General features: G+C 32.0%; 2 protein-coding genes across 11 annotated transcripts; both read left to right on the plus strand.

Moving 5' to 3' along the window:
- The first annotated feature begins 203 nt into the window (after positions 1–203).
- LOC103485130 (DNA-(apurinic or apyrimidinic site) endonuclease 2) lies at positions 204–7,772 on the plus strand. Of its 10 annotated transcripts, none has more exons than XR_007823166.1 (12): positions 204–571; positions 646–757; positions 1,022–1,240; positions 1,490–1,575; positions 1,691–1,806; positions 1,939–2,019; positions 2,449–2,649; positions 4,101–4,252; positions 5,121–5,815; positions 6,189–6,379; positions 6,719–6,764; positions 6,987–7,772. XR_007823166.1 is itself a non-coding variant. In XM_017043831.2 (10 exons), the coding sequence occupies exons 1-10, from the start codon at positions 464–466 to the stop codon at positions 6,258–6,260; spliced, it is 1,842 nt and encodes a 613-aa protein (XP_016899320.2). In that variant the 5' UTR covers positions 204–463; the 3' UTR covers positions 6,261–7,772. The 10 variants fall into 10 exon arrangements, 2 of the variants coding, with proteins under 2 accessions (XP_016899320.2, XP_050944889.1); XR_007823165.1 differs by having other exon boundaries at positions 7,302–7,772; XR_007823159.1 differs by having other exon boundaries at positions 6,725–6,764.
- LOC103485128 (E3 ubiquitin-protein ligase RHA2B-like) lies at positions 6,991–7,563 on the plus strand. The gene has a single exon (XM_051088413.1). The coding sequence runs from the start codon at positions 6,991–6,993 to the stop codon at positions 7,561–7,563; it is 573 nt and encodes a 190-aa protein (XP_050944370.1).
- Positions 7,773–27,114: the final 19,342 nt, after the last annotated feature.

The following is a 27,114-nucleotide window of genomic DNA, read 5'->3' on the forward strand; positions in this document are numbered from 1 at the left end:
AATTATCAATATTTATTATTTCTTTTTCTTAAGATAAATTCATACATATGATAAAATAAAAACTTATGTAATATAAGGTTAAGTTTTTATTTATCTAAAAGAAAAAGAGATCAAATTTTTATATTTAACTCCACACTATGTAATGAGAAGTTTGAATTTAAGGACTTACCCTAAACTCATAAAAAAAAAAAAATTAATATTTTCATTAATCAATAACGTTTCTATAATGAAAAGGGGAAAAATGGACCCGGAGACAGAATCTCGGCGCGAGAACTTTGCGCGCTACGACGCAAGCCGACCCTTCCGCCGAGCAACCTCGTTTGTTCATCATCCGATGGTTACCTTTTCGCCGACGGCGCTACAGCAGACGATTTTCCAAGCTATTCAGGACAAATTATTATCTATCTCTGATCAGAGAGAGGAAGACAATTTACTTTGAAATGAGAAGGCAACGAATTACAAGATGAAGATAGTAACTTACAACGTGAATGGTCTAAGGCCACGCATCGCACAATTTGGTTCACTTCTTAAATTGCTCGATTCCTTCGATGCCGATATCATTTGCATTCAGGTTTGCTTTGCTTTCATCTTTGATGAAGTACTTTCAGTCCGGTTCAGTTTTCGTGATTTTTGTCTTCAATTTAGGAAACGAAATTAAGAAGGCAGGAATTGCGAGCGGATTTAGTCATAGCCGATGGTTACGAAACATTCGTTTCTTGCACTCGTACCTCTGAGAAAGGTCGAACCGGTTACTCAGGTTAGCGAGTCTTTTTTTGCTGAACCGCTTCAACTAGGCCTCGGCGAAATATAAGTTTGTTGTCACTGGATGTCATTTTGTTTATCTGGTTCCTAATATTGAGAGCTGGTTTATTGCTCAAATTGACTATCCTTTGACTATGGCTTGATTGTTCTTAGCAATGACATGGAATTTGAATGTCAATTTTCTTTAGTCATCAGGCATCTTAGTGTAGATGAAAGGTTGGCCGTGATAGCATTGGCTTATTTAGCATAAGTTCTGCAGGGGTTGCTACATTTTGCCGTGTTAAGTCAGCATTTTCGAGTAATGAAGTAGCATTGCCGGTTCGTGCGGAGGAAGGTTTCACAGGTCTTCTAGAAAGTTCACAGGATGGAAAACGCACAATGGGTGCAGTTGCAGAAGGACTTGAGGAATTTTCGAAAGAGGAGCTCCTTCAATTAGACAGCGAGGGGCGTTGTATAGTCACAGATCATGGCCATTTTGGTAAGTTAATTGACTATTATTTATTGGTTTGTAAGTTTGTCGTCCAAGTATAAGTTTATGGTTTCCACCTGCCACCCCATCAAGCGAACTTTAGTGAAACACAATTTAGGTTGCATCATCGTGTCCGTTTTTTTTCTAAAGAATGTGCATGCCGACTTTTTTCTTGTATCACACTTCTGAAGCTTACAGGCTTAGTTGCTTTTTCCCCTGCTTGATATGTATGTTGATGGAATCGGTTTTACTGTTTAGTTCTCTTCAACATTTATGGGCCTCGAGCTGAAAGTGATGATTCAGACAGGGTGCTGTTCAAGTTAAAATTTTACAATGTGCTACAGGTGATTATTTTTCTTCTTTCCCCAGATGTGATATATACGTGCATTATATAATTTTCAGGAAGCATGCATCTAGAGTTTGTTACCCTTTCACTAATCTGGGATATTTCATTTGTAGAAAAGATGGGAGCATCTTCTGCATATGGGAAAAAGGGTATTTGTCGTTGGTGATCTTAATATTGCACCTACTTCAATGGATCGCTGTGATGCAGGACCAGATTTTGAGAATAATGAGTAAGCATGTTATCTAATTTTCTAAATGTTGGGGACCTTATGCTCTTGCCTAATTTTACTTCTGTTTAACTCTTAAGCACTACAATTCGGTATGTTAACTTTATTGTGGAGCATATGTGGTCTGTCTTTTAGGTTTCGGAGATGGCTGAGATCTTTGCTGGTGGCATGTGGTGGCCGTTTCATCGACGTTTTTAGAGCAAAACATCCTGATCGGTAGGGTTTTCTTTTGGGTTAGATGTTTGCGATTCATCTTATACCATAGGAATCTGTCTATTGCCATCAATAAAATGACAACCATTGATTTTTTCTGGTTATTTCTGTTTGTGATGTTAGCTATTGAGATTGAATTGCTGTTTGATAATGTTATATCATCCACCGATACTGGATGTTTTGAATAAGTGACATGATAGATGATACAGTTGTGCTACTATCATCATGTCTCAAGTACCAGGGGTGGTCGTTTCAGTTTAAATATTATGATAACTACCAACACTTCTTTCAACTGCAGTTAATAATATAGCTTGTCGTATATGCTATCTACCTCCTTGGATCACCACTTTTCAATCTGCTCTGCTCCTGTTCTTGGTTTATGGACAAATGGGAGACAACATTTTCAGTTGTCCAGTTGTTTTGTTTTTGCAGAAGAGATGCATATACATGCTGGCCTCAAAGTACAGGTGCGGAAGTATTCAATTATGGGACAAGGATCGACCATATATTGTGTGCAGGACCATGCTTACATCACGACAACAGCCTGCCGGGCCATAATATTGTAGCTTGTCATGTTATGGAATGTGACATACTGTCACAGTACAAACGCTGGAAAGATGGAAATTCTTTTAGGTACGCAATTAAATCAAATAGGATATCAGATGTATATTTTTTTTCCAGAAAATAAATTATAAAATTGATTATGAAGTCTTGCGATTAGTACAGTATGTATTAACACATTTCCGCTTGATTTTTTGTTTGCTCGTTCACAATTTTCAGCTATTGCACTCTTCATTTTAGTGTTTGATCCTGAATTTATTCTGAGCATCAATTATTTGGTTGTATTTATAGCAGAAAACACAGTATCTCTGCTTAAAAACTTGCTTCAATTTGTTTAGCTATTCTCAATGTGAAATATTGGGTCAGGGTGTCATCCCAATCCTGCTATAAAATATAATACTAAAAAGATTTTAATAATATTGTTACAGTTTTCTTGTTGTCATCATCATTATCGTTAGGGAATATCAACTTTTAGATATTTCAAGATATAATTGAGTTGTGGTAAAGAAAATTGGGATAAAAAGGGATGTCATGGAGTTCAGGACATTTTATCTTATGGTGTGATTACAAATTCAACCAAGCTTGGATGTGTCGGGAGCAGACAATGTAGGATAAGAACTAGGGGTGGAATAAACTTTTGTTGGATTCCTGATACAAAACCAACTGTATATTGATATAGTATGAAAATTACACAGAAAGGACTGACGATTCAATCCTTGAACAACTAATATAAGCAAAGGAACCGTAATAAAATTGCAGAAACTCAAGAACAATTAAAAGGAACCCTATCCCTCTGCCCTTCCTTTCTTTCAAGGAATGTTGCAGACTTCACTCAACAAAAAAAATCCCTCCCCTTCTTCCCTCATCGACTTCTTATTTATAACCATACTCCCATGTAACTACCTAAATATGAAATTTCTCTTATACCTCTGCCCTATACTAATCTTGGTATCTAACAATTCCCCACATCAAGTTAGGTTTATATTTCTTTAAGTACAATTGCTGTAAAAAAATTCCAGCAGATTAGAAACAAGTTTTATTAGCTTTGCACAATATGACTAGGTTTATGACTCAAGTCCAAGATGCTAAATAGATGGACAATGCTACACTTTCTCTCTATGTTTGTTTTTTCAGTGAAACTGATTTTAGATTCAACATCCACCAGAGCTTTCTAAAAGCTCCAAATGCTTAGACTTAACCTTGAAAAGTATTTGCTTAAAACTCTTAAATGCTTGCCTAGACCATGTTAGTCTAGCACAACCGTTTGCTAAGGTGAAGAATGATGACGATGATAATGAAATATGGCTAATCTCAATTTCATAAAACCAAGTGCACTGACTGTTGCTTGAAGCGAAACACCTCTTAGTGCTTGTAGATGGATAACATAAATCATTTATAGTTTCTTTAAAAAGGCGCTTTAGCAATATTCGATTACTGCTTATGAAATTATACACAATCTTCCATCATTTCTTGTTTATTGAAGGAGGGTCTCAATAGTCAATTTCGCTCTGTCTGTTATATAGGTGGAAGGGAGAGCAGTCTGTTAAATTAGAAGGTTCTGATCATGCACCGGTTTCTGCAAGTCTACTGGAAATCCCTGATACTCCTCAACATAGTACTCCATCTTTGTCTGCAAGATACAACCCCAAGATTCACGGGCTTCAGCAAACTCTTGGTAGGAAAGATTTCCTCGTTTTTGCTTGGTCGCTTTATTCAGTATTAAACGATATTCGTATGCAATATTATATAGGTGTAGGAATTGCACTTTATCTTGACTGCTGTTTTTGCGCTGATGTATTATATTTACGCTTTGCATGTGTATTTATCATGCTCTCATCAATGATGTGGGTTATTTATGTGATTCCATAGATAATTTTCTTCCAAAAAGTAATGGAAAGAAAATGTATTATGTTGGACGAGTGGTTTACAGTCCTTCAATATTAGAAAATCACAACTTGCAATCCATCACGGTAGAAATATGAATGTAGAAGAATGCATATGATGGGTCCCAAAATTGTGTGACTGATTAGGCAAAATAGCCTTGAGTTCGAGATCTCCTCCTTGTCCAATTTACTCAAAAGGAGCTATAAAACAAAAAATGGCAAAAGATGAAAAATAAACTCTCACACTCAGCCTCTTAAGGCTTCTTCTCTAACTAATCGAATCTCACCATGGACCCCACCGAACACTTATGCACACACCCACAAGTAACAATCTCATTCCTCACCAATTACATCATTTTCCCATCACGTCTCTCCCTCCTATTTCTTCGGGATAGACCTTAGCAAATCGAGTTCATCAGCATATAATTGAATACATTATAAAACCTCTTCATTCTTTCAAATTGTTAAGGAAATGTCATCTTATGAGAACTGGTTCCAGTGTAATTATTGTCAATTTTAAAGTTAGACATGGAGCTTATAGCTTATGGCACTGCCAACATCTCGTGTATAATTCAATCGTATGTTTTAATTGGAAATAAGCTGTCTTCTTGTTTTGTAATATTCTCGTCTTGAGTCCAATTTGACCATAAACATATGCAGTGTCAATGCTTCTAAAAAGACAAGCTGCTGAAGATTCAGCACCGTGCAAAAAATCAAACTCATCTTCACGTGGGAACATCATTTTAGGGAATTGTTCTCAAGGATTTAATGGATCATTTAATAATGGTGACCAACCGGGTGTTCTTCCAAGTGAATCTTGTTCTTTGACAAACCTAGAAACAGAAGATTCTCTATTAAAAACAGGTGAGTGTGCTGGTGGAAGTTATGCCGAGGAGGCTGCATGCAACACTTTAATTTCGCACGAGTCTCTACATGCGAAAGCATTACCTGAGAATGAAACTAGGAAAAGAGTTAAAAGGTGTTCCCAGATGTCATTAAAGTCATTCTTCCAGAAAAATTCAGTTGTTAGCAACGATGCTAACAGCTCTAATGCAGATTCTCCAATCAGCAAAGCAGAGACCTCCGAGTCTAATCCTATTGAAATTCCTAGATCAAATACTCAAAGCGACTCAGGTCGACAGTTAGAAGCATATCAGGATCAGTCTCAAATTAATGCCTCTCCTGTAGAGAAAGAAAAGAGTGGTGTTGCCTTGCTGGAATGGCGGAGGATACAACAGGTTATGCAGAATAGCATTCCCCTTTGCAAGGGCCATAAGGAGACTTGTGTTGCTCGAGTAGTTAAGAAACAAGGTCCTAATAATGGCCGCAGATTTTATGTTTGTGCTCGTGCGGAGGTAATCCTATTATTTTCTCAGGGTTTTAACACGGTATCAAATTTAGAAAGTCCTATTTTTAAACCTAACCACGAGTTGAGCTTCTTACAAATTACCAAGTCAACAAATGATGATTAGTATTCAAGTAATAATAAATATTGAATTAATAATTCATTGACTTGAGCTTTTGTGCATTCCCCGGTGATAACTCCTTTAATTTTTATTGATACATGTCTTGTAGTCGAGTATTTATAAAGATTAAATTTATCATAATTCATTAACTTGAGCTGTTGGATGTTCCCCGGCGATTTAACACATTTGATTTTTATTGGTACATGTCTCGTAGCCAATGTCATGTACCTTTGCTAACTGAAAATTTCTTTTATTTCACCAGGGTCCCGCATCTAATCCTGAAGCAAATTGTGGTTACTTTAAATGGGCGGCTTCCAAATCTCGGCATAAATAATCCGATAATTGCTGGTGTCGTAATACAGAATTGGCCAAATTCATTCCTCATCTTTCGCTTCCTACCAATATTCAATTTTGTATCTCTGGATGGATGCTGACTCGCAGACCATCAATTCTGTAAGAGTTATTGCCCTTTCTCTCTCACTTTTAGCGCCTGCATATATGAACTCCAATCATTTAGCTAGTTGGAATCAGCTCATGTAGTAGCGTCACATGCACATAAAATTATAATTTCTTTTTCTTAATGGCAAGATGAATGAGAAACCACTGTTGTTTTTTAAAACATACATACACAAAACCAACTTTTTGCTTAGAGGGAAAAGAAAGATTACCTGAATCTTGATCCAACTATCCTGGCTTTTTAATGGTTTGATAAAAAACGGTGATTTAACTTATCTGCAATTAGCATGGTGATTATTTGCAATATGGGATCCTTCCTAAGATCTTCCCACAAAGTTGCAGGATAGTTTGCCGATAAAAAGTGTCAAGGAAAGCTAAAAAGGTATGACAACGAACTGCCATTTCGCCATTAACTATACTGCTGAGCTTCATTTTTTAACAAAAAAAAATCTAAGCATGATTCACAACCCTTCAAGGCTCTGATATTTCTTTTTGTTTGCATGTAAACTTGCTGCACTAAATTAGGGATCTTTTGCATATATATTCTATTCAAAACCTAAATGAAGAGATAACCCTTCAAACATTCCTCCTCTTCTTCCCCCAGAAACATGAATTCAGTGGATGATCTCGGTTACAGCAATAGACGCCTTCTTAAAGATTCTTCCTTATTTGAACAACCATTTGGAAACCGAGAAAGAATTGTTACTATATGTGCGACTTCTGCCATTGCAGCCCTGTTTGTAATCTCTTTGTTCATCTCCCTTTTCACCTGCTTTCGGCGCCAACTCAACTCTCCTTCCTCTAAACCTCTCTCATCCACATGTAGCAGCCAGTTACTCACTACCATGCCTGTATATATCTATGGCGATTCGTCTTCAAATATGCCGTCGTCTTATTGTTTTACATCGTTTGAATCCAGGAACTGTGTCATATGTTTGGCGGAGTTTGAGTATGGAGATGAACTCCGTGTTCTGCCTAACTGCAAGCATGTGTTTCATAAAGGTTGCATTGATCAGTGGCTTCCATTGAGGTCGTTGCTTTGCCCACTTTGTCGAGAACATACAATCAAGGAGCTTGAGACCATGAGGAGACCCCTTTGTTCAAACTATTGGGCCCGAAATCCTGCGTTCATATTGGCCTTCGGCCTCGGTAGTAATGCCCCACTGCCCTCTCAATTGTAATTTGGATATCGAGTAATTACAAATCTACCCTAATTTATCTAAACAAGATTAGCAGCTAAAAAGGTTACAACTAGACGAACTCAGAACACACCAATAGCCAGCTAAAATAGTTACAACTACACAAACTCAGAAAATACATCTGAACTAATATAATATTGGTTAGTAAGTATTTAGTATAGTTATTGTTAGTCAATCTATACTTTAATCAAGTGATATACTAAGAATATAGTTGATTGTTATATATAAGTTAATCTTGGATATATCAAGACTTATTCATTTGATATAATTTAGATAGATAATACATAGTTTATTCATAAGAATTGGTAAACGTTGGTGAGGTTGCCAACGATTTGAAGTACTGCATTTGATATGTGTTTATGTGATGTATTACATGTTTGGTTTAAATTTATGAGCCACAATTCCAAGACAGGTAATTTTGGCATATCTATACGTTTCTGTAATTTCGTGTGGGGTAGTCCACTTGATTTTTTTTTTTTAAAAAAAAGGGCCTAAATGATTAGAAAAGATCTTTTATATTCCTTTAACCTTTGAAAGTTTTCAATAATGCTTTTAAAGTTAAAACAAAAAGTTCTAAATATCCTTAGGAAACATAATATTTTGTATAAAAAATACACCTAAATTGTCTGTTTTAAAAAGTTAAAAATAATATACTTGTAATAAAAATAAAAAAGAAATGTCATGGCTATTGATATTAACCATTTCTGTCCGTATATTAATGACAGGGATATTTTTCTTTAACGTTTTTAAAGTTCGTTATTGAAATTTTTGGAGGTCTTTCTCACTTTTCCACTGTTGAGTGTTATATTTATTTTAAAATTATTAGAGGGTGTGGACTTTGGATCTTAAAACCACGTAAAACTTTTATTTTGTCCATTCATGTCTTAACTAAGAAAAATACTCATAAAAATATGCTTGAAATTTTGGTTCTAGCTGTTCGCTTGCTCTCTAATTTTCCAATGATTATCTTTTTCATCCATGGATTTTGAATTCAATTTCTAATTGATACTTAAAATTCTCAACATATTACTTTTTTAGGGTTGTGTTTCAATTTAATTCTTAGTTTTCAATATTTCAATAATTCTTTAACCAATCACATTTGAGCTTTCATTTAATTAATTTGAAATAATTAAATGTTATTAAAATGAATTTTAACAATAATGCAAAATTATTCTAAAATAATAAATTCAAAACTAAAAATTTGTATGAAGAAAAAGATGATCCATACCGAACTACCCCATTAGAAAACATCCAAACAACAACAAAGTTTTTTTTTGTTTTTAAAAATATTTACATGCAAAGTCTTCTACTTTTAATTATAAATAATATACCTATTCCAAAACAAAATTATTAATAATACACACTGTGGAAGTGGGAGTGGAGGTGGAGCAAATTATTAATAATGTGCAACTTTCTTTTGCCGGGCCGGACCCAACATTCTAGAAGGGTTAAATTCTAAAAAATAATTCCACGTTTCCCTAACTTAGAAGGGCTAAAGTTTTAAATCAAAAAGAAAAAGAAAAAGTGAAAAAAGAGAAAATATGCTTTTTGATGTTTATACTTCAAATAACCAAATAAAAAAATATTTATACTTCATAAAAAATTTGATTTTTTTATAGGAAAGATAAATAGTTTTATTATTATTATTATTATTTTTGAAAAAACCCTTTTATTTTTTCCATGTGTTTTTTTGGTTAATTAAATTTTAAAATTTATTTAATTTTGAGTTCGATTTAAATTCGTTTTTAAACTCCATAATATCAGTTTTATTTTGTATGTTTGAGCTTTGTTTCAACTTGATCTATAACTTTCAAACTTTACATTTCTAAATTTGATTTTTTATTAAATATTTACTTTTCGGTCTTTAATATTAATATTATTAATTAATTTTAAGAATTAAAATAATAGTCAATTAACTTTTATCATTTTTCGTCACTATTAAAATTAAATCTAAAATTTAAACAAAATATTTATTTTAAGTTATTAGTATAAATTAACACAAAAGGTTAAAGTAAGTATTTAAAAAAAAAATTAACAAGAAATATCTATATATCCGAAGACAAGAAATATCATAATCAAATATCTAGATCTCGGATTTGTACTTAAAAAGAAATGGTATAAGGCTAAATTGTGGTGGAAATAAAATCCCAAGAGTGAACTCTTAATATTTTAGAACTTTTTAATTATATTGAAAGTAAAAATATAAATATTCAAGACTAAAGGTATAATATCTTAAAATTTAAAAGTAAAAGAAAAACAAAACCTCAAAAAGATATTTTGCATCTTTTAAAACAACAAATTAAAAGAAGAAAAAAAGTTATCTTCTTTAGTAGACAAATAATGGAAGTGGTTTTGGATTTTGGAGCATCTGCTAAAGTACCAGCTGAGGGCTGCTATAATATATATTGGCCCTACAAAAATATATGATATATTTTTTTTTTTATATATAAAAAAAAAAAGAACTAATCAATTTTTAAAAAGGAGTTGAAGATCTTTTTAAATGGAAACATATTTTTCCACTTAGAAAATTGATTTTGCTACAATTCAATAAAATAATAAAAAGGAATCACCCATGTTTTGAAGATCTTTTAATTATTTTGTTTTTCTAATTCATTTATCAAGGTAGGAAACCCTAATTCTAATTTATGAGGAAATTAATTTGTTTGTTTTGAAGCATTTTTTTTTCTCACAAAAAGGGAATGAAAAAGAATAATAATTTAAATTTTGTTTCATGAAAAAAAAAATTGAGTTTAATACTTTTTTAGTAAAACTTTTATTTATTTTTAATTCGATTTTTTTCTAAAATTTAAAAAAAATGTAAAAAAAAAAAATAGTAGAGACTGATGTTTTCTCAAACTATTCTTGAAAGTTAGGGTATGTATTGTCTACATATATATTGTGAATGAGTGGTTGAAATTGATAGTATAATTCCTTTAGTTACACAAAAAAAAAAAATCCAATTTTCTGTGTAAGAAATAATCTCTCACACTATTCAATAATTTCCTCCACAAAAAATTAAAAAATATTCGAATTATTTCAAACCTTGACCAAATCTTTTTATTCTTAGCTTTGTAACTTAAATAACCTTAAAACATAATTTCTTGACCGTTCCAAAAATTATCTCTCTCAAGTTCTTAGAATATAATCTTTCTCAAGATGGGAAAATATATTGTATAATTATCAAAACTACAAATTCAAATTATCCTCATCTTTCGTAAACCACTTTAAAAGAAGATCTAATTCCTTTATGACAATAGCAAAAGCTGAAATTAAACCTATATTAATTAAAATTTGGAATCTCTCTCTCGCCCTATATAATATGGAACCAAAAAGCTTTTGGAGAGAATCGTTTTAACTTAAATTTAGGTCATAATTTGGTTAACAATTGAGAGACTTTGAAATGATATTTAGTTAATTAAAAACTAATCATATATAATATTTGGAGATGACAAAGAACCCATTGGGTTTGATTTTAACGTCTTCAGCTTGACCCTTTACAGAGTGAAAGAAAAGTCGAAATTTGCTTTGTTTTTTTCTTTTTTTTGTATATCATCTTAATTTACTTTTAATGTTTTTTGTTGTTATTTTTGTTATTATTGTGCTTATCTTTATCTTCCACTTGGCGATATTGTGATTTGATTATCCTATACACAAAGGATGTGACACATTTTCTACTTATTACTGCTTTTATATCAATTTTATTTAACATAAAGTTGGTATTTTATGCTGTTCTATTTCACTGGTGGCTAATTTTTAATTATCTAAATGATAGATTACTACTTTAAGAATATATATATATATATATATATATATATATATATATATATATATATATATATATGATACGTTCAATACACGTAAAAGCTTTTTAAATAGGGTTTTACAGAGACGGAGTTTCTTCTTCTTCTTCTTCTTCTTCTTCTTCTTCTTCTTCTTCTTCTTCTTCTTCTTCTTTTTAACTAATAAAGAAAGGTGGAATGGAGAAAATTTGATATAATAATTTAAATACATGTGGGAAATTATTTCTCCATAAAATTTGGTTTAAGTTATATTATAAGATTCATAAGTTTAAATTCAACAATTTTATCTTATTGTTTTTGGATGTTTATCATTTTTTTTTCTTTTTTTGTTAATTACCAACGAAGAAGAACTGTGTAGTGGTACTTTTATTTATTTATTTATTATTTTTGTTCCACCTTATGGCCACTTAACCTTTCCCTCGATATCATATTTGCCACTGTCCCTTTTTTCTTTCTCTCTTCTCTTCTCTCTTCTTTTTCTCCTTTTTTCTTCGTCAATTGCTCCTCTATGTCTTTCCTATCGTTTCGAAGAAGAGGAGAAAGGAAAAGGAAAGAAGAAATTAATAAATGGCATGTGGCTCTCTTGACTTACAGTTCTGTGCTCTTTAGATTTTATGGGGTTCTCTTCCTTTTGTAACAAACTTGAATAAGAGACATATATCATCTGAATGATCATGAATTGGTATAAACTTGTCTCTTATCTGAATTGGAACTTCATTTTTTCAATTAAAAATTTTCTCCATTTTTAAATTGATTGAAGTTCAGTTTACTCCACCAAGAAGACTTTGTTTGGATCTTTAATAGACGATATGTTATTTCCATGAGAAAGATAATATATTCTATCTGAAAGATAATTCACTGTACATAGCAGAGTGAGTGAAATTGTAAATTTAAGGAGACAATATGAATATTAATTTTAATTGGGCTCAAATTTTCTCTTATTCTTGCAGCAATTTAAAGATAATTTTAATCACTTATATTGTGACAATAGTTGTCTTTCAGGATATAATAGATTACATTTCTTTGGGTAAGCAATGATGCACTCATCAGATCCATTTAAGTTCTTTTTTATGGATTTAAATAACCAAACTTGAACAGATTTTAATTATGGAGAAAGATTTTATGGGAGAAAAGTATTGAACTTGTTGATGGATAAAAGTTAAGTTCCAATTTGAAGAACAAACATATATATTCATAAAGTAATTTGTACAATTATTCAAATAGCCACATCGATCTCTTCTTGAAATTGGTTAAAAATTAAAATGATGAACACAACTCGTGCAATTAAAAGGAATATGTATCCTTAAATGAAAATTCACAAGTACCCTTTATTTCGATAGAAAGAACAATAGTTCATACGATATACCTAAATAATTATAAAATGAGTTTCTTTTAATTTTTTTAATTATTCTGTTTAGTCCAATAATCTAAGTATATAGACTAATTTTCTTTATCCTTCATTATTTTATCATTACTTATTTAGCATAAACCAAACCAAAATAGTTAAGTGAGAGGTTGTTTATTACTAATTTTTTAAAATTTCATATCTACTTAATTAATAGTTTAACATGTAAATCACTTTTTGTTATATTTTATTTTTCTAAAAAATTAGCTAAGAAGGCAGCTGTTTTCTACAACATGTGTGTTTGTTTGGGCCAGGGTTCTAGAAACATTGTGTTCTTTCTTTCTTGTTTTTTTTTTTTTTAATATATAACACAATAATGTAATTATGTTACACACATATCATATAAACATATAATCATATAAAATATTGATCCAATGGGTTTCAAAAGCTTCACTTTCATAAGTTTCAAAAGTCAAGGTAAATTATTCAAAATAATTCCTCAACTAGGGCCAACATTATACTAAAGGGTCACCTAATAAATATGAATCAAAAGATAATATTTTTCTAATGAAAAAGATGAATGATTGTAATATATAATTTACTTAGGATAGTGACAATGTTGGAGGGCCCAATATATTTTTTAAATTTTTTTTTTGAAAAAGATTAGGAATTGGGAGCCAATCAACATCTGAATCAGTCCAATAAATTAGGGTTTTGTTAAGTCAACTAAGCTTTTTGTTAAGTCTTCTATATGACGAGGGTCACTTAAAATGAATTACTTTTTATAATCATCCTTTTAATTAATGAATTTAATTTGTTTAATTCAACTAATTGGACAATAATACTCTCTTTGTAATTATCATATATATTTTATTATTATTTATGTCTACTTTTGTACAATATTGGGTTCATCGATTTAAGCAACTTACTATTATTTTAACTTTATTAAATCTTTTGTCGTGGATGTTAACTTGTGTAATGATAGTGACGTTATCGATCAAAACAGATACAACCTAAATTTTGAGAAATATTAGATTGAGACATGTTTTTTTTGGCTTTTTTATTATTATTATTATTATTATTTATTCGCAATTTAATTAATATTCTTTTAGTAATTAGATAATGAAGACCAACGATTAACATACGTGTGTCCGATTAAAAAACTAGAGATCGAAAAATTTCTATTTACGCTTGTAAATGGGTTAGGATTTTATTCACACTTGTTTGCATGAACTAAAAATACAAAAATACGAAGTTAGATAGACGGTTAAAAAAGTACGTAACATTTATTAAATTGTATTTAGATGAACTATTAATTATCTAAGTTAGGTTTTGTTCGGTAACCATTTGATTTTTTAGAAGCAAGCCTATAAATTTTCATTTTCATCATTAATATTTTTGCTTTATTATCGACTTTATGTTAGACTACGTACGAGGATGAGTCGATCAAAGATTTTACATAAAAATATACAAGACAGTTTTAAATTGTTTAATTCTACTGATTGCATAAACAAAACATTTGACTTGTAGGTAAACAACTTAACAAGAGGAGGTTTAAGTATTAGGTCAACCTTATTCATAACAATTAAAGAAGAGAGTATATGTTGCTATCTTTTTAAGGAACATTTAGAAAAGAAAAGGAAAATTTAACATTATTTCAATTAGCTATAATTATAGTTATCTTAAAATATTTTTTAGTTGTAACTAAACCAACAAAATATTAATTATTACCACTCCATATGATATCAAAATTTTACAGATAAGCAAGGTAGAAAATTGTTGGTTCAATCTGTATAACCTTTTATTATTTACAAAATATATAAATGAAATTGTAATATTAATAATAACTAGGAGAATTATAATGAATAGCAAGCAAAAACAAAATAAAATTATTTATAAAATATAGTAAAATTTTTAAAATGGACTATAGAGAATTTGATGAATTTTTTTTATATTTTGTAAATAAGTTCAATATTTTTTAATTTTAAAAATACACCATATAAATATATAAATTTCACATAATATTTACACAAAATTGTATATAATTAGTTTTTGTACTTGTGGATTTTATTATTAGTTTGTGGATTTTTGTCCTATGTAATTGAAATCGTTTTATTATTCTTGGAAAACCCATTTTTTTAATTTAATTAAAAATTAATAAATGTTTATTAAGTAATTTAAATATTTTTGAAAAAAAATTGTTTAAACATATAACTTTTATTTTTAGGGATAAAAAACCACGATTTTACTCTTATTTATATTAAGAAAAAATTATAAAGTTGAGACGTCCCCATTCTTATTGAACTTTTTTAACTTTCTATACTAAAAAAATGTATCCCTTAAATATCAATTGATTATCAAATTTCACATTTTTGAAAGTAAACAATCCAACTATTAAAATTGACACAAATTAATAACAATCACAAAGGCATAATTTAATAACCATCAAAATTCAAGATTAAATTAAACATTCAAAATTACAAGAAATAATAATAAAAGTTAAATACAGTTCCACATCGTTTATAATCATTTTATTTTTTTTAAAAAAAAAACTCTTTTACTCAAAAAATCATTCACAAAATTACAACATATTTTATTGTATGAAAAATTAATATTATTATTAATTAACGTTTCAATAAAAGTCAACTTTAAGAAATTAAATGTAGAATTTATTTTTTAAAAAATATAAAAACTAAAATTTAACCATGAAAAACACAATCATAAACATAAATAAATTTCAAACTATATTATATATTGCAACAAAATCAATATTTTTATTTTTAGAACAAGTAGCCTATGGGCTTAGGATTACTTACTTACATGCACATATGAGCCAATAATATTTAATTAAATCTATAATTTAAAAATTAGATACTATAGTATTAATATCCAAAAAGAAAAATGAATCAAATAATATTAATTAAAAAAGGAAAAGGAAAAAGAGATTCTCTTGAAAAAAAATCTCCCAATTCCAAGTACATTGATACCATATATTAAATACTTTAAAAAAACAAAAACAAAAAAACAAAAAAAAACAAAAGAAAAGAAAAGGAAGATATTATTATTTTTTGCTTGGTTGGAAAGTTGGTACTTCGATTACATCCAGGTATTTAAATTGATTATAATGATAATAATAATAAGTGGAGTGTATTCTCCAACAGCTGAGAAGAGAAAAATTTTTGTGGGGAGTTGAGGGGAGGGTCCCATAAATTCTTGGATTATATCACCTTTTTTTCTTCTTAAAATTAATAATTTTACTAATGCCTTTAGATATGTATACGTGATTTTTTTTTTCTAGTAATGTTTGTTTTGATATATATATATATATATATATATATATATATATATATATAAATTTGAGTCTCATCTATATTTGAGAATTTTGTGGAACATATTTTACTTTTTTTTGTCAAAAAAATTGCTTTATTGAAACATCAACAGGACAATTAATACAAACATCTTTGTGGGATCGGTTGATTATCCATATAAGATAGTTGATTGTATAATTCAATCTATTATATCTACCTATTTTATCGGTTACCGTATTTTTCTCTCGATTACAAAAAGTAACTTGATTGAGATGGAACTCTCTGTAATGGTTCTTATATTGCTAATCCAACATCTTGCCATACTTGAAGCATCCTTTTCATCGTTGATCAAATTCAAAGCTTGCTGACGATGATCAGATTCTATTATAAAATTAGAGAATGAATCGAGTTTGAGGCAAAAACAAATCCCTTCTGAAATAGCTAAAATTTCAATAAATGAAAGATCGTAGTCTAAGTTTTTTGAATCGAGTTGCAACCGTATCAGATAACTTCCTGAACTTCTTTGTACCACTTAATTAGCATGTTGATGAATGAACAGAGTTTCGTGCTATGTTTGTTTAATTGATTTTCATTTTATTTTTATAATAAAATAATAAATAATATAGATGTGAATATATATATACAAAATCTCCATTTTGACCTCAAGTAGGGTACCTAATGATTTTGTATAGTAGTGAGATTGTTACCTCTAATCCCCCCCTCTTACAAGTGGATAGCCAACTTAGACACCAAATGCTCTATGAAAAGAGCCATTGGATCTATACATCTTTTAATAATTTGGTCAAAAAGATTCATATATAATTTAAACTCTTTTTAGTGGAGTTTCTTCCATAGTTTTAGACCACGAAAAGTTTTTTTAAAAAAAGAAAAAATTGATTTGAAATATTTTCAATTCATTTGTTTTAAATGTGATTGATTCAAATTCAATTAAATTATATTGTTACATAAATGTCTTGGTGGTAAAATATTAAAGATAATACAAATGATCATCTTAGTAAAAAATATACTATATAATGTAAAATTATAATTAATTTTAATAATATTAAAAAATAATAAAATTTAAAATAATATATAAACATGCCTACCGTAAAATTTAAATTTTAAAAATATTTAAATAAATATATTCAACATTTAAATTTAGAAGATAAAAACAATATATGAATTTGAATAGTGAACAGATGAAATATCAAAATTAAATTAAATATATAGAATTTAAAAGTTAATAAATATAAAATATAAAATAATTTTAGCTAAATAGAAAAGAAATTTTAAAATTAGATCTAAATTTTAAAAACCAAATAATGCATAATTAATCTAAAATACTGAAAATTTAAAATTCAAAATTAAATTAATATATAATTGTGAAAATTTAAGGGAAGAAAAATTAAAAATATTAAACATATATATGCAAGATTAACAAAAAAAAAAGGATAAAAATAGAAACTGTTGAACAGGAAATTTTGACCAATTAAATCACGCCACGTCATCACAGCAAAATTGAGATAATTATAATTTGATTGGATTTAGGTAGTCAAGTTTTCTCATACCCAACCTAGTTCAAGGCCCTAAAAAAATTGGGCCAAAGAAATAATGGACCCGAGCTTGCGCAAATAAGTGGGTCGAGTTCGAGCCCACCAAGCAAATGGATCCAAGCCCAAACCGATCGAGCAAATGGGTCCGAGCCTAAGCCTGTCAAGAAAACAGGTCCAAGCTCAAGTCCAACAAGCAGATGGGTCCAAGCCCAAACCCAACAAGCAGATGGGCCCAGGCCTAAGCCCGCCCAACAAGCAAATGGGCCCAGGCCTAAGCCCGCCCAACAAGCAAATGGGCCCAAGCCCACCTAAAGCCCATCGAGATTCTCTATAAATAGAGACCTTCTCATTCATCTTGAGAGGACCTTGGATGGAAGAGAAGAATCGAAGCTCTGAAGAATTGAAGACAAAAACTTCTGAAGACTCTCAAGACGTGCAAGTTATCATCAACCTCAAAATCAACCTTCTGAAAGATCGAAGACTTGGAAGATCAAACTTTCCTTGAATTCCAGAAGATTGAAGCTTGAATTGACTTATAGTTACAACTTCTTGAAGATCGAAGATCACGAAGTTTTAAATTTTACTTTTTGTATCCGAGAGAAAGAATCAAAGGAGTAAATATTAGAGATTGTATCCGCAATACATAAATCAATACAAAGTTCGATTCCACGAATTAAATTTCTCCTGAAATCTCGTGTGAACAATTTGGCACGCCCGGTGGGACCATCTCTACCTTTCATCTCTTTCTCTTTTCGAAGAACATCCAAAGAAAATCATGACATCTCAAGGCAACACTTCCAAAGCTCTCAGTGACATCGGCAAACGGCCAAACACCCGTAGCCGCTCAAGGGAGATTCAGTCATCTGAAGATACGCCACCTTTTGAAGCTGCAAAGAATATTTGGGAGCAAATCTCCAAGCCACCAAAAGGTGGAATTGTAATCAAAGAAAATCATGCGATTGACGAACACTAGTCGTCCTCTAAACCCTCAAGTGAGGAAATGCCTCACCCAAATATAATGTCAGTTATGGTAACTAACGTGGATACAAGTGAAAATAGAATGGCAGAGCTTGAAAAGAAGGTGAACATGCTCATGAAGGTGGTGGAAGAAAGGGATTATGAGATTGCATTTCTAAAGAATCACATTGAAAGTCGTGATGCTGCTGAATCAAGTCATAAACATACTGTCAAGAATACTGACAAAGGGAAGGCAGTTATGCAAGAAAGTCAACCACAAAATTCGACCTCAATTGCATCGTTGTCTGTTCAACAATTACAGGAGATGATTGCAAGCTCCATCAAAACGCAATATGGTGGACCTGCTCAAACTTTCTCCTTGTACTCCAAACCATATACGAAGAGGATCGACAATCTCAGAATGCCGAATGGATACCAACCTCCCAAGTTCCAACAGTTTGATGGAAAAGGCAACCCAAAACAACATGTTGCTCACTTCATCGAAACATGTGAAACTGCTGGTACGCGAGGAGATTTATTGGTCAAACAGTTCGTTCGAACTCTCAAAGGAAATGCCTTCGACTGGTACATCGATCTGGAGCCTGAATCCATTGATAATTGGGAGCAACTTGAGAGGGACTTTCTCAACCGTTTCTATAGCACCCGACGTATCGTCAGCATGATGGAGTTGACAAACACAAGACAACAAAAGGGAGAACTAGTCATCGACTACATCAACCGATGGAGAGCTCTGAGTCTTGACTGTAAGGATCGACTCACCGAACTGTCTGCAGTGGAGATGTGCACCCAAGGCATGCATTGGGGACTTCTTTATATTTTACAGGGAATAAAACCTCGCACGTTCGAAGAGTTGGCGACTCGTGCCCATGATATGGAATTGAGTATCGCCAATAGAGGAGCAAAAGATTTCTTGATTCCAAAATCGAGGAGTGACAAGAATGAACTTGATGACACTAAAAAGATTGCAAATAGTGTCATAAAAGAGTCAATGGTTGTTCATGCAACTCCTTTGAAATCTTTCTCTAAAAGAAAAGAAACAAAAATTGAAAGAAAGCATGATGGCGATGAAAAGCGACAGTCAACTCTTAAAGAAAGACAGGAAAAAGTTTATCCATTTCCTGACTCTGATGTTGCAGACATGTTAGAGCAGTTGCTAGAGAACCAACTTATTCAGCTACCAGAATGCAAACGACCAGAACAAGCAGGAAAAGTAGATGATCCTAACTACTGCAAGTATCATCGGGTCATTAGTCACCCTGTTGAAAAGTGTTTCGTGTTGAAAGAGCTAATTCTAAAGTTGGCTCGTGAAAAGAAGATCGAGCTAGATATTGATGAAGTAGCTCAGACGAATCATGTTGCGATCGAGATGACTTCAAATGTTCCGCCATTAACACAACTTGATGATCAAAGAAAAAAAAACTTGATTTAATTTGGGACTTCTGCACCTATACTTGTTCTATTCCAACAAAGGATCGTGACGATAAACTCCAAAATAAAGAAGCGCATGGTAAAGATGATGGCGAAGGATGGATAACAGTCACTCGTCAAAAAAGGGAGACAACCAAATTCCATTCAAAAGGAGTCGCGATCCCATCAAAAGTATGCAAAAGGAAGCATCTCCTATAAAAAGAAAGGAAGAAGGAACAAGAAGATGTGGAATCCTAAGCCCATAAAAGGAAAAGATGAGGACTTCCTCCAACTTCGACGATCGATAACTTTGGCAGAATTCCTCCCAAGAAGTTTCCTTGAGGATCATCCAGAAGAAATACTTGAAGTCACTGCATGTCATGCTGCCAGCATAGTAGAAGTCGACAACAATTATAGATCTTCTAAAGAAGTCAACAATTCAAATGAAATTAATCAAAGGACCTCTGTCTTTGATCGTATCAAGCCTTCAACTACTCGATCTTCAGTCTTTCAAAGATTGAGTATGGCCACGAAAGAAGAGGAAAACCAATGTCCAACGTTTATTTACACTCGAACTTCAACTTTCAAAAGGTTGAGTATCTCCACATCGAAGAAAGATCGACCTTCAACATCTGCTTTTGATCGTCTAAAGATGACAAATGATCAACAACAAAGAGAGATGAAATCTTCGAAGGCAAAACCATTTCGTAAAGAAAATGATGACGATAAGATTCACAGTTGTGTCCCGTCACGCATGAAGAGGAAGTTGTCTGTTGACATAAATACAGAAGGTTCCTTGACTGTGAAACCAAGATTTATTATCTTCACCAATCCTACAAACGAAGGAGATGAACAAATTCTTGTTGAAAATAAAAGTTTGTTAAATATGCAAAGCTCCTTATCGCAAGAGCTTAAACTGCATGGTGCTTCTAGCCCACAAGAGCTTAAAAGGTGAATGGCGGAGAAAAAAAAATGAACTACGTTATGACTTGATCCCTATGTTATAAAAAGGGTACGTAGGCAGCTTAAAATTCACTTTAAGTTCAGTCGCACGTAAAAAAAAAATATTATTCTTCATTGTGATGATGTAAGCGCATAGTAAATGATGCGTAAACAGTATAAAATGAAATTTAGGAGCAGTCACACCAGAATAAGAACATTCTCATCACCATTCAACAAATTCTTGTATTTACAAGAATACAACTAAAAAAAAAAAAAAAAAGAATGGGGGCAAAGGGGGCAAAGTTAAAGCCTCCACTTGAAGTTCTTAAATTCTTCGCGTGCAGCGTTCAGGCTCTTTTGAACCGTAGCTAGCGCCTCGGTGGCCTCTTTTGTGACAACAAAGATGTTTAATTGTCTACCTTCGTAAGGTGCGTTCGCCTCTTCTCCAAAATGTTGACCAGCGAACTCTACTCCTCTTCGATGTGTTGCAGGCAAGGATCTTTCCATGCGTTACGACCAATAGGATCTTCAACTTCATCTTCTCACAAATTTTGCAGTCGAGAAAATCATCATCTTCATCTTCTCACATATGTTGCAGCCGAGAGGATCATCATCATCATTCTCATCTTCTCACATATGTTGCAGCCGAGAGGATCTTCATCATCATTTTCCTCTTCTCACATATGTTGCAGTCGAGAGGATCTTCATCATCATTTTCATCTTCTCACATATGTTGCAGCCGAGAGGATCTTCATCATTATGTTCATCTTCTCACATATGTTGCAGCTGGGAGGATCTTCACCATCATCATCATCTTCAATGTGTTGCAACAGAGAGGATCATCATCTTCATCTTCAATGTGTTGTAGCGGAGGAAATCATCAACTTCATCTTCTCACAAATGTTGCAGCCGAGAAAATCATCATCTTCATCTTCTCACATATGTTGTAGCCGAGAGGATCATCATCTTCATCTTCTCATATATGTTGCAGCCGAGAGGATCATCATCATCATTTTCATCTTCTCACATATGTTGCAGTCGAGAGGATCATCGTCTCATTTTCATCTTCTCACATATGTTGTAGCCGAGAGGATCTTCACCATCATTTTCATCTTCTCACATATGTTGCAGCCGAGAGGATCTTCATCATCATGTTCATCTTCTCACATATGTTGTAGCCGAGAGGATCTTCATCATCATCTTCATCTCACATATATTGCAGTCGAGAGGATCTTCATCATCATCTTCATCTCACATATGTTGCAGCCGAGAGGATCTTCATCATCATCTTCATCTCACATATGTTGCAGCCGAGAGGATCTTCATCATCATCTTCATCTCACATATGTTGCAGCCGAGAGGATCTTCATCATCATCTTCATCTCACAAATGTTGCAGCCGAGAGGATCTTCATCATCATCTTCATCTCACAAATGTTGCAGCCGAGAGGATCTTCATCATCATTTTCATCTTCTCACATATGTTGCAGCCGAGAGGATCTTCAGCATTATGTTCATCTTCTCACATATGTTGCAGCTGGGAGGATCTTCACCATCATCATCATCTTCAATGTGTTGCAACAGAAAGGATCATCATCTTCATCTTCAATGTGTTGTAGCGGAGGAAATCATCAACTTCATCTTCTCACAAATGTTGCGGTCGAAAAAATCATCATCTTCATCTTCTCACATATGTTGCAACCGAGAGGATCATCATCTTCATCTTCTCATATATGTTGCAACCGAGAGGATCATCATCATCATTTTCATCTTCTCACATATGTTGCAGTCGAGAGGATCATCATCTCATGTTGCAGCCGAGAGGATCTTCACCATCATTTTCATCTTCTCACATATGTTGCAGTCGAGAGGATCTTCATCATCATGTTCATCTTCTCACATATGTTGCAGCTGAGAGGATCTTCATCATCATCTTCATCTCACATATGTTGCAGCCGAGAGGATCTTCATCATCATCTTCATCTCACAAATGTTGCAGCCGAGAGAATCTTCATCATCATCTTCATCTCACAAATGTTGCAGTCGAGAGGATCTTCATCATCATCTTCATCTCACAAATGTTGCAGCCGAGAGGATCTTCATCATCATCTTCATCTCACAAATGTTGCAGCCGAGAGGATCTTCATCATCATCTTCATCTCACATATGTTGCAGCCGAGAGGATCTTCATCATCATCTTCATCTCACATATGTTGCAGCCGAGAGGATCTTCATCATCATCTTCATCTCACATATGTTGCCGAGAGGATCTTCATCATCATCTTCATCTTCAAAGCAGTGCAGCGAAACCATCATCGAAACCATCATCATCTTCATCTTCAAGGCAGCGCAGCGAAATCATCATCAACTCCATCTTCAATGCGGCACACTCGATAAATCATCATCGTCTATAGAACAATCGTCGTCGTCTCCATGCGGTGTAGTCGATAGAACAATCGTCGTCGCCTCCATGCGGTGTAGTCGATAGAACAATCGTCGTCGTCTCCATGCGGTGTAGTCGATAGAAAAATCATCGTCGTCTCCATGCGGTGTAGTCGATAGAAAAATCATCGTCGTCTCCATGCAGTGTAGTCGATAGAACAATCATCGTCGTCTCCATGCGGTGTAGTCGATAGAACAATCATCGTCGTCTCCATGCGGTGTAGTCGATAGAACAATCATCATCGTCTCCATGCGGTGTAGTCGATAGAACAATCATCATCGTCTCCATGCGGTGTAGTCGATAGAACAATCATCATCGTCTCCATGCGGTGTAGTTGATAGAACAATCATCATCGTCTCCATGCGGTGTAGTCGATAGAACAATCATCCTCAAATTTGTTCAAGCGGCAATCCATCCTCAAATTTGTTCAAGCGGCATCTCGATCCTCAAATTTGTTCAAGCACATCATCCACACACTTCACTCGTTTGAAAAAAGAATTTGTGGAAAAAAAAAAAAGGTTTAGCTTCACTCCTATGAAAAAGAAGGGTAAGTAAGTAAAAAAAAAAAATTGTTAAAAAACATTGGGGTAAAAAAAAAATTGCAAAAGAAAAAGTTTGGAAAAATGGGGACAAAATGGTTGAATTTTCTTTTTAACAAAATTGTAGAAAAAAAAAAGAAAGAAAGAAAAAGATAATAAAAAAAGAAAAAAAAATTGAAAAAATTGAAAAAAAAATGAAAAAAAAAAAAGAACAAGAAAAAGATAATAAAAAAAAAGGGAAAGAAAAATGGAAAAAGATAAACGGTAATAAAAGAAAAGGAAAACGATAAAAAAAAGAAAAAATAAATAAAAGAACTACATCTGCCGCATAAAAAAAAAAAAAGAGAGAAAAAAAAACAAGAAAAGAAAAAAAAAGTTTTAAAAAGAAAGTAACTAAAAAAAACTTGGAAAAAAATGTTAAAACAAAACGATTTAAAAAAAAAGAGAAAAGAAAACTTTTTCTAAAAAAAAAACAAAAACAAAAAAAAAACAAAAAAAAAGTTAAAAAAAGAAAGGACAGGAAGAAAAAAAATGAAAATGAAATAAAAGTAAACAAAGAAAAACAAAACTAAACTAAAAGGAGTAAAATGTAAAAAAAAAAACATATATGTATATTGAATAAAAAAAAGATGAAAACGTGAAAAAAAAGGGGAAAAAGTAATTGAAAAAAAAAAGAAGTAAGAAAAAAAAAATGAAAAAGAAAAAAAATATATATATATATATAGAAAAGAAAAGAAAAGAAATAGAAAAAAAAAAAAGAAATAAGAAAAGAAAAAAGAAAGGAAAAGAAAAGAAATCTCTCCAAAATTTTTTTTTTAAAAAAGGGGTTTTTTTCTCTCTTCTCTGTCTCCTTTTTCTTCTTCATCTGTGCTCTTCCTTACCAATTGAATGAAAAAAAAAAATCTGTTTTTTTTTCATCTATCACCTCTTCTTACAAATCATGAAAAAAAAAGAAGCACATCGGATTTTTTTTTCTCTCCCAAATAAAGAAAAAGAATTGGAGGATCAAACACATATGCAATGAAAAAAAGTTAGAGAAGATGAATTGGTGTGAATTTTGTTTGCAAGCTTCTTCCCTATTTATAAAGGAAGGATGGAAGGTAGCAAATCAAATCTTTTCTCAACAAACTAAATAAAAATCTTCTTAACAAATAGTTAGATTAGGTGAGATTATAGGAGAGAATTCCTAACCTTCTCTATTCTTTTCCTTTATTAAATAAAAAAAAAAAAAACCTCCTCTATTGTTTTTTTTAAAGATTAATTAAGAAAAAAAAATGACATGTTTTTTTTAAAAGCGTTAAAAAAATTTCAAGTCTTATCCCTCCCATATCCTCTTCATAATTAAACCTTAAAAAAAAAAAAACCTCAAGTCTTGGAAAAAAAAATCCCCCGATTTTCTTTTCTCATCTATAAAAAAAATGTTTAAATTTTATCCCAAATCATAAATGGATTTGAAATGAAGTAAAAAAAAAAATGGCAAACTTTTCAAATTTTATCCCAATTCGCTAAAAATTCAAATTAAGAGAATATGCAAAAAAAAAAAAAAAAAAAAAACTTTGACTTAAATTCATATTTTGATGAATTGGCAATATTCCAATTTTATAAATGTTAAGTCTCAATTCTTCCATTAAATTCATTGGTAAAAAAAGAAAATGTTCAATTTCATTCAAGTTTTGGCTATATTCCAAAATAAATAAATAAATTGTGAATTAAAATCAAAATTCACTACAAATTTGATATTGGGCTGTATCAAAACTTCATTTTTAATCAAACTTATGTCCAAACGCATAGTTTGATTAATTCGACATATTAACTGGAGCAAAAGTCAAGAACAAGATCACTTGTATTTTTTGTTTCAGCTTATCATTTTCGAGATTCATCCACCCATACACGTGTACAAATCTCGAAAAGGGGGCATTTGTTGAACAGGAAATTTTGACCAATTAAATCACGCCACGTCATCACAGCAAAATTGAGATAATTATAATTTGATTGGATTTAGGTAGTCAAGTTTTCTCATACCCAACCTAGTTCAAGGCCCTAAAAAAATTGGGCCAAAGAAATAATGGACCCGAGCTTGCGCAAATAAGTGGGTCGAGTTCGAGCCCACCAAGCAAATGGATCCAAGCCCAAACCGATCGAGCAAATGGGTCCGAGCCTAAGCCTGTCAAGAAAACAGGTCCAAGCTCAAGTCCAACAAGCAGATGGGTCCAAGCCCAAACCCAACAAGCAGATGGGCCCAGGCCTAAGCCCGCCCAACAAGCAAATGGGCCCAGGCCTAAGCCCGCCCAACAAGCAAATGGGCCCAAGCCCACCTAAAGCCCATCGAGATTCTCTATAAATAGAGACCTTCTCATTCATCTTGAGAGGACCTTGGATGGAAGAGAAGAATCGAAGCTCTGAAGAATTGAAGACAAAAACTTCTGAAGACTCTCAAGACGTGCAAGTTATCATCAACCTCAAAATCAACCTTCTGAAAGATCGAAGACTTGGAAGATCAAACTTTCCTTGAATTCCAGAAGATTGAAGCTTGAATTGACTTATAGTTACAACTTCTTGAAGATCGAAGATCACGAAGTTTTAAATTTTACTTTTTGTATCCGAGAGAAAGAATCAAAGGAGTAAATATTAGAGATTGTATCCGCAATACATAAATCAATACAAAGTTCGATTCCACGAATTAAATTTCTCCTGAAATCTCGTGTGAACAGAAACACTTAAGAAATATAAAATAGGGAAGAAATAAAAAAAGTCATAAAAGTTGGAAATTAAATCTAAGACCTTTAGGTACTAAAGATTTTAAAAAACAATGGAAATAGAATTAGATAAAAGAAAGAATTAGGAAAAACTATTTTTAGAGACATTCTTTAAACTTTGGGAACAAGAAATAAAAATGATTAATAAACACATATATTATTTTAAAGAATGAGATATAAAAACAAAAACGTTATTCAATGGACCCTAAAGTTTTTTTTTTACTTTTATTTTATTGATTTCAAATTAATCTCAAAAAAATTATTAATTTTATAATTAACAAAAATTGATTACAACGTAAAGATTTTAAAAATTCTAGGATCTAACTTAAAGTTAGGATTACAACACTTAATTGTCTAGTCAAATAACAGGGAAAGTGGGTAAAAATTAAATTTACAAAAGAATCGAGAGAAAAATTTGAATGGCAATATTGGTATATGATATTTTTCACTTTTGACGCTTCCA

This window comes from Cucumis melo, chromosome 8 (assembly GCF_025177605.1).
Source record: "Cucumis melo cultivar AY chromosome 8, USDA_Cmelo_AY_1.0, whole genome shotgun sequence".
NCBI lineage: Eukaryota > Viridiplantae > Streptophyta > Magnoliopsida > Cucurbitales > Cucurbitaceae > Cucumis > Cucumis melo.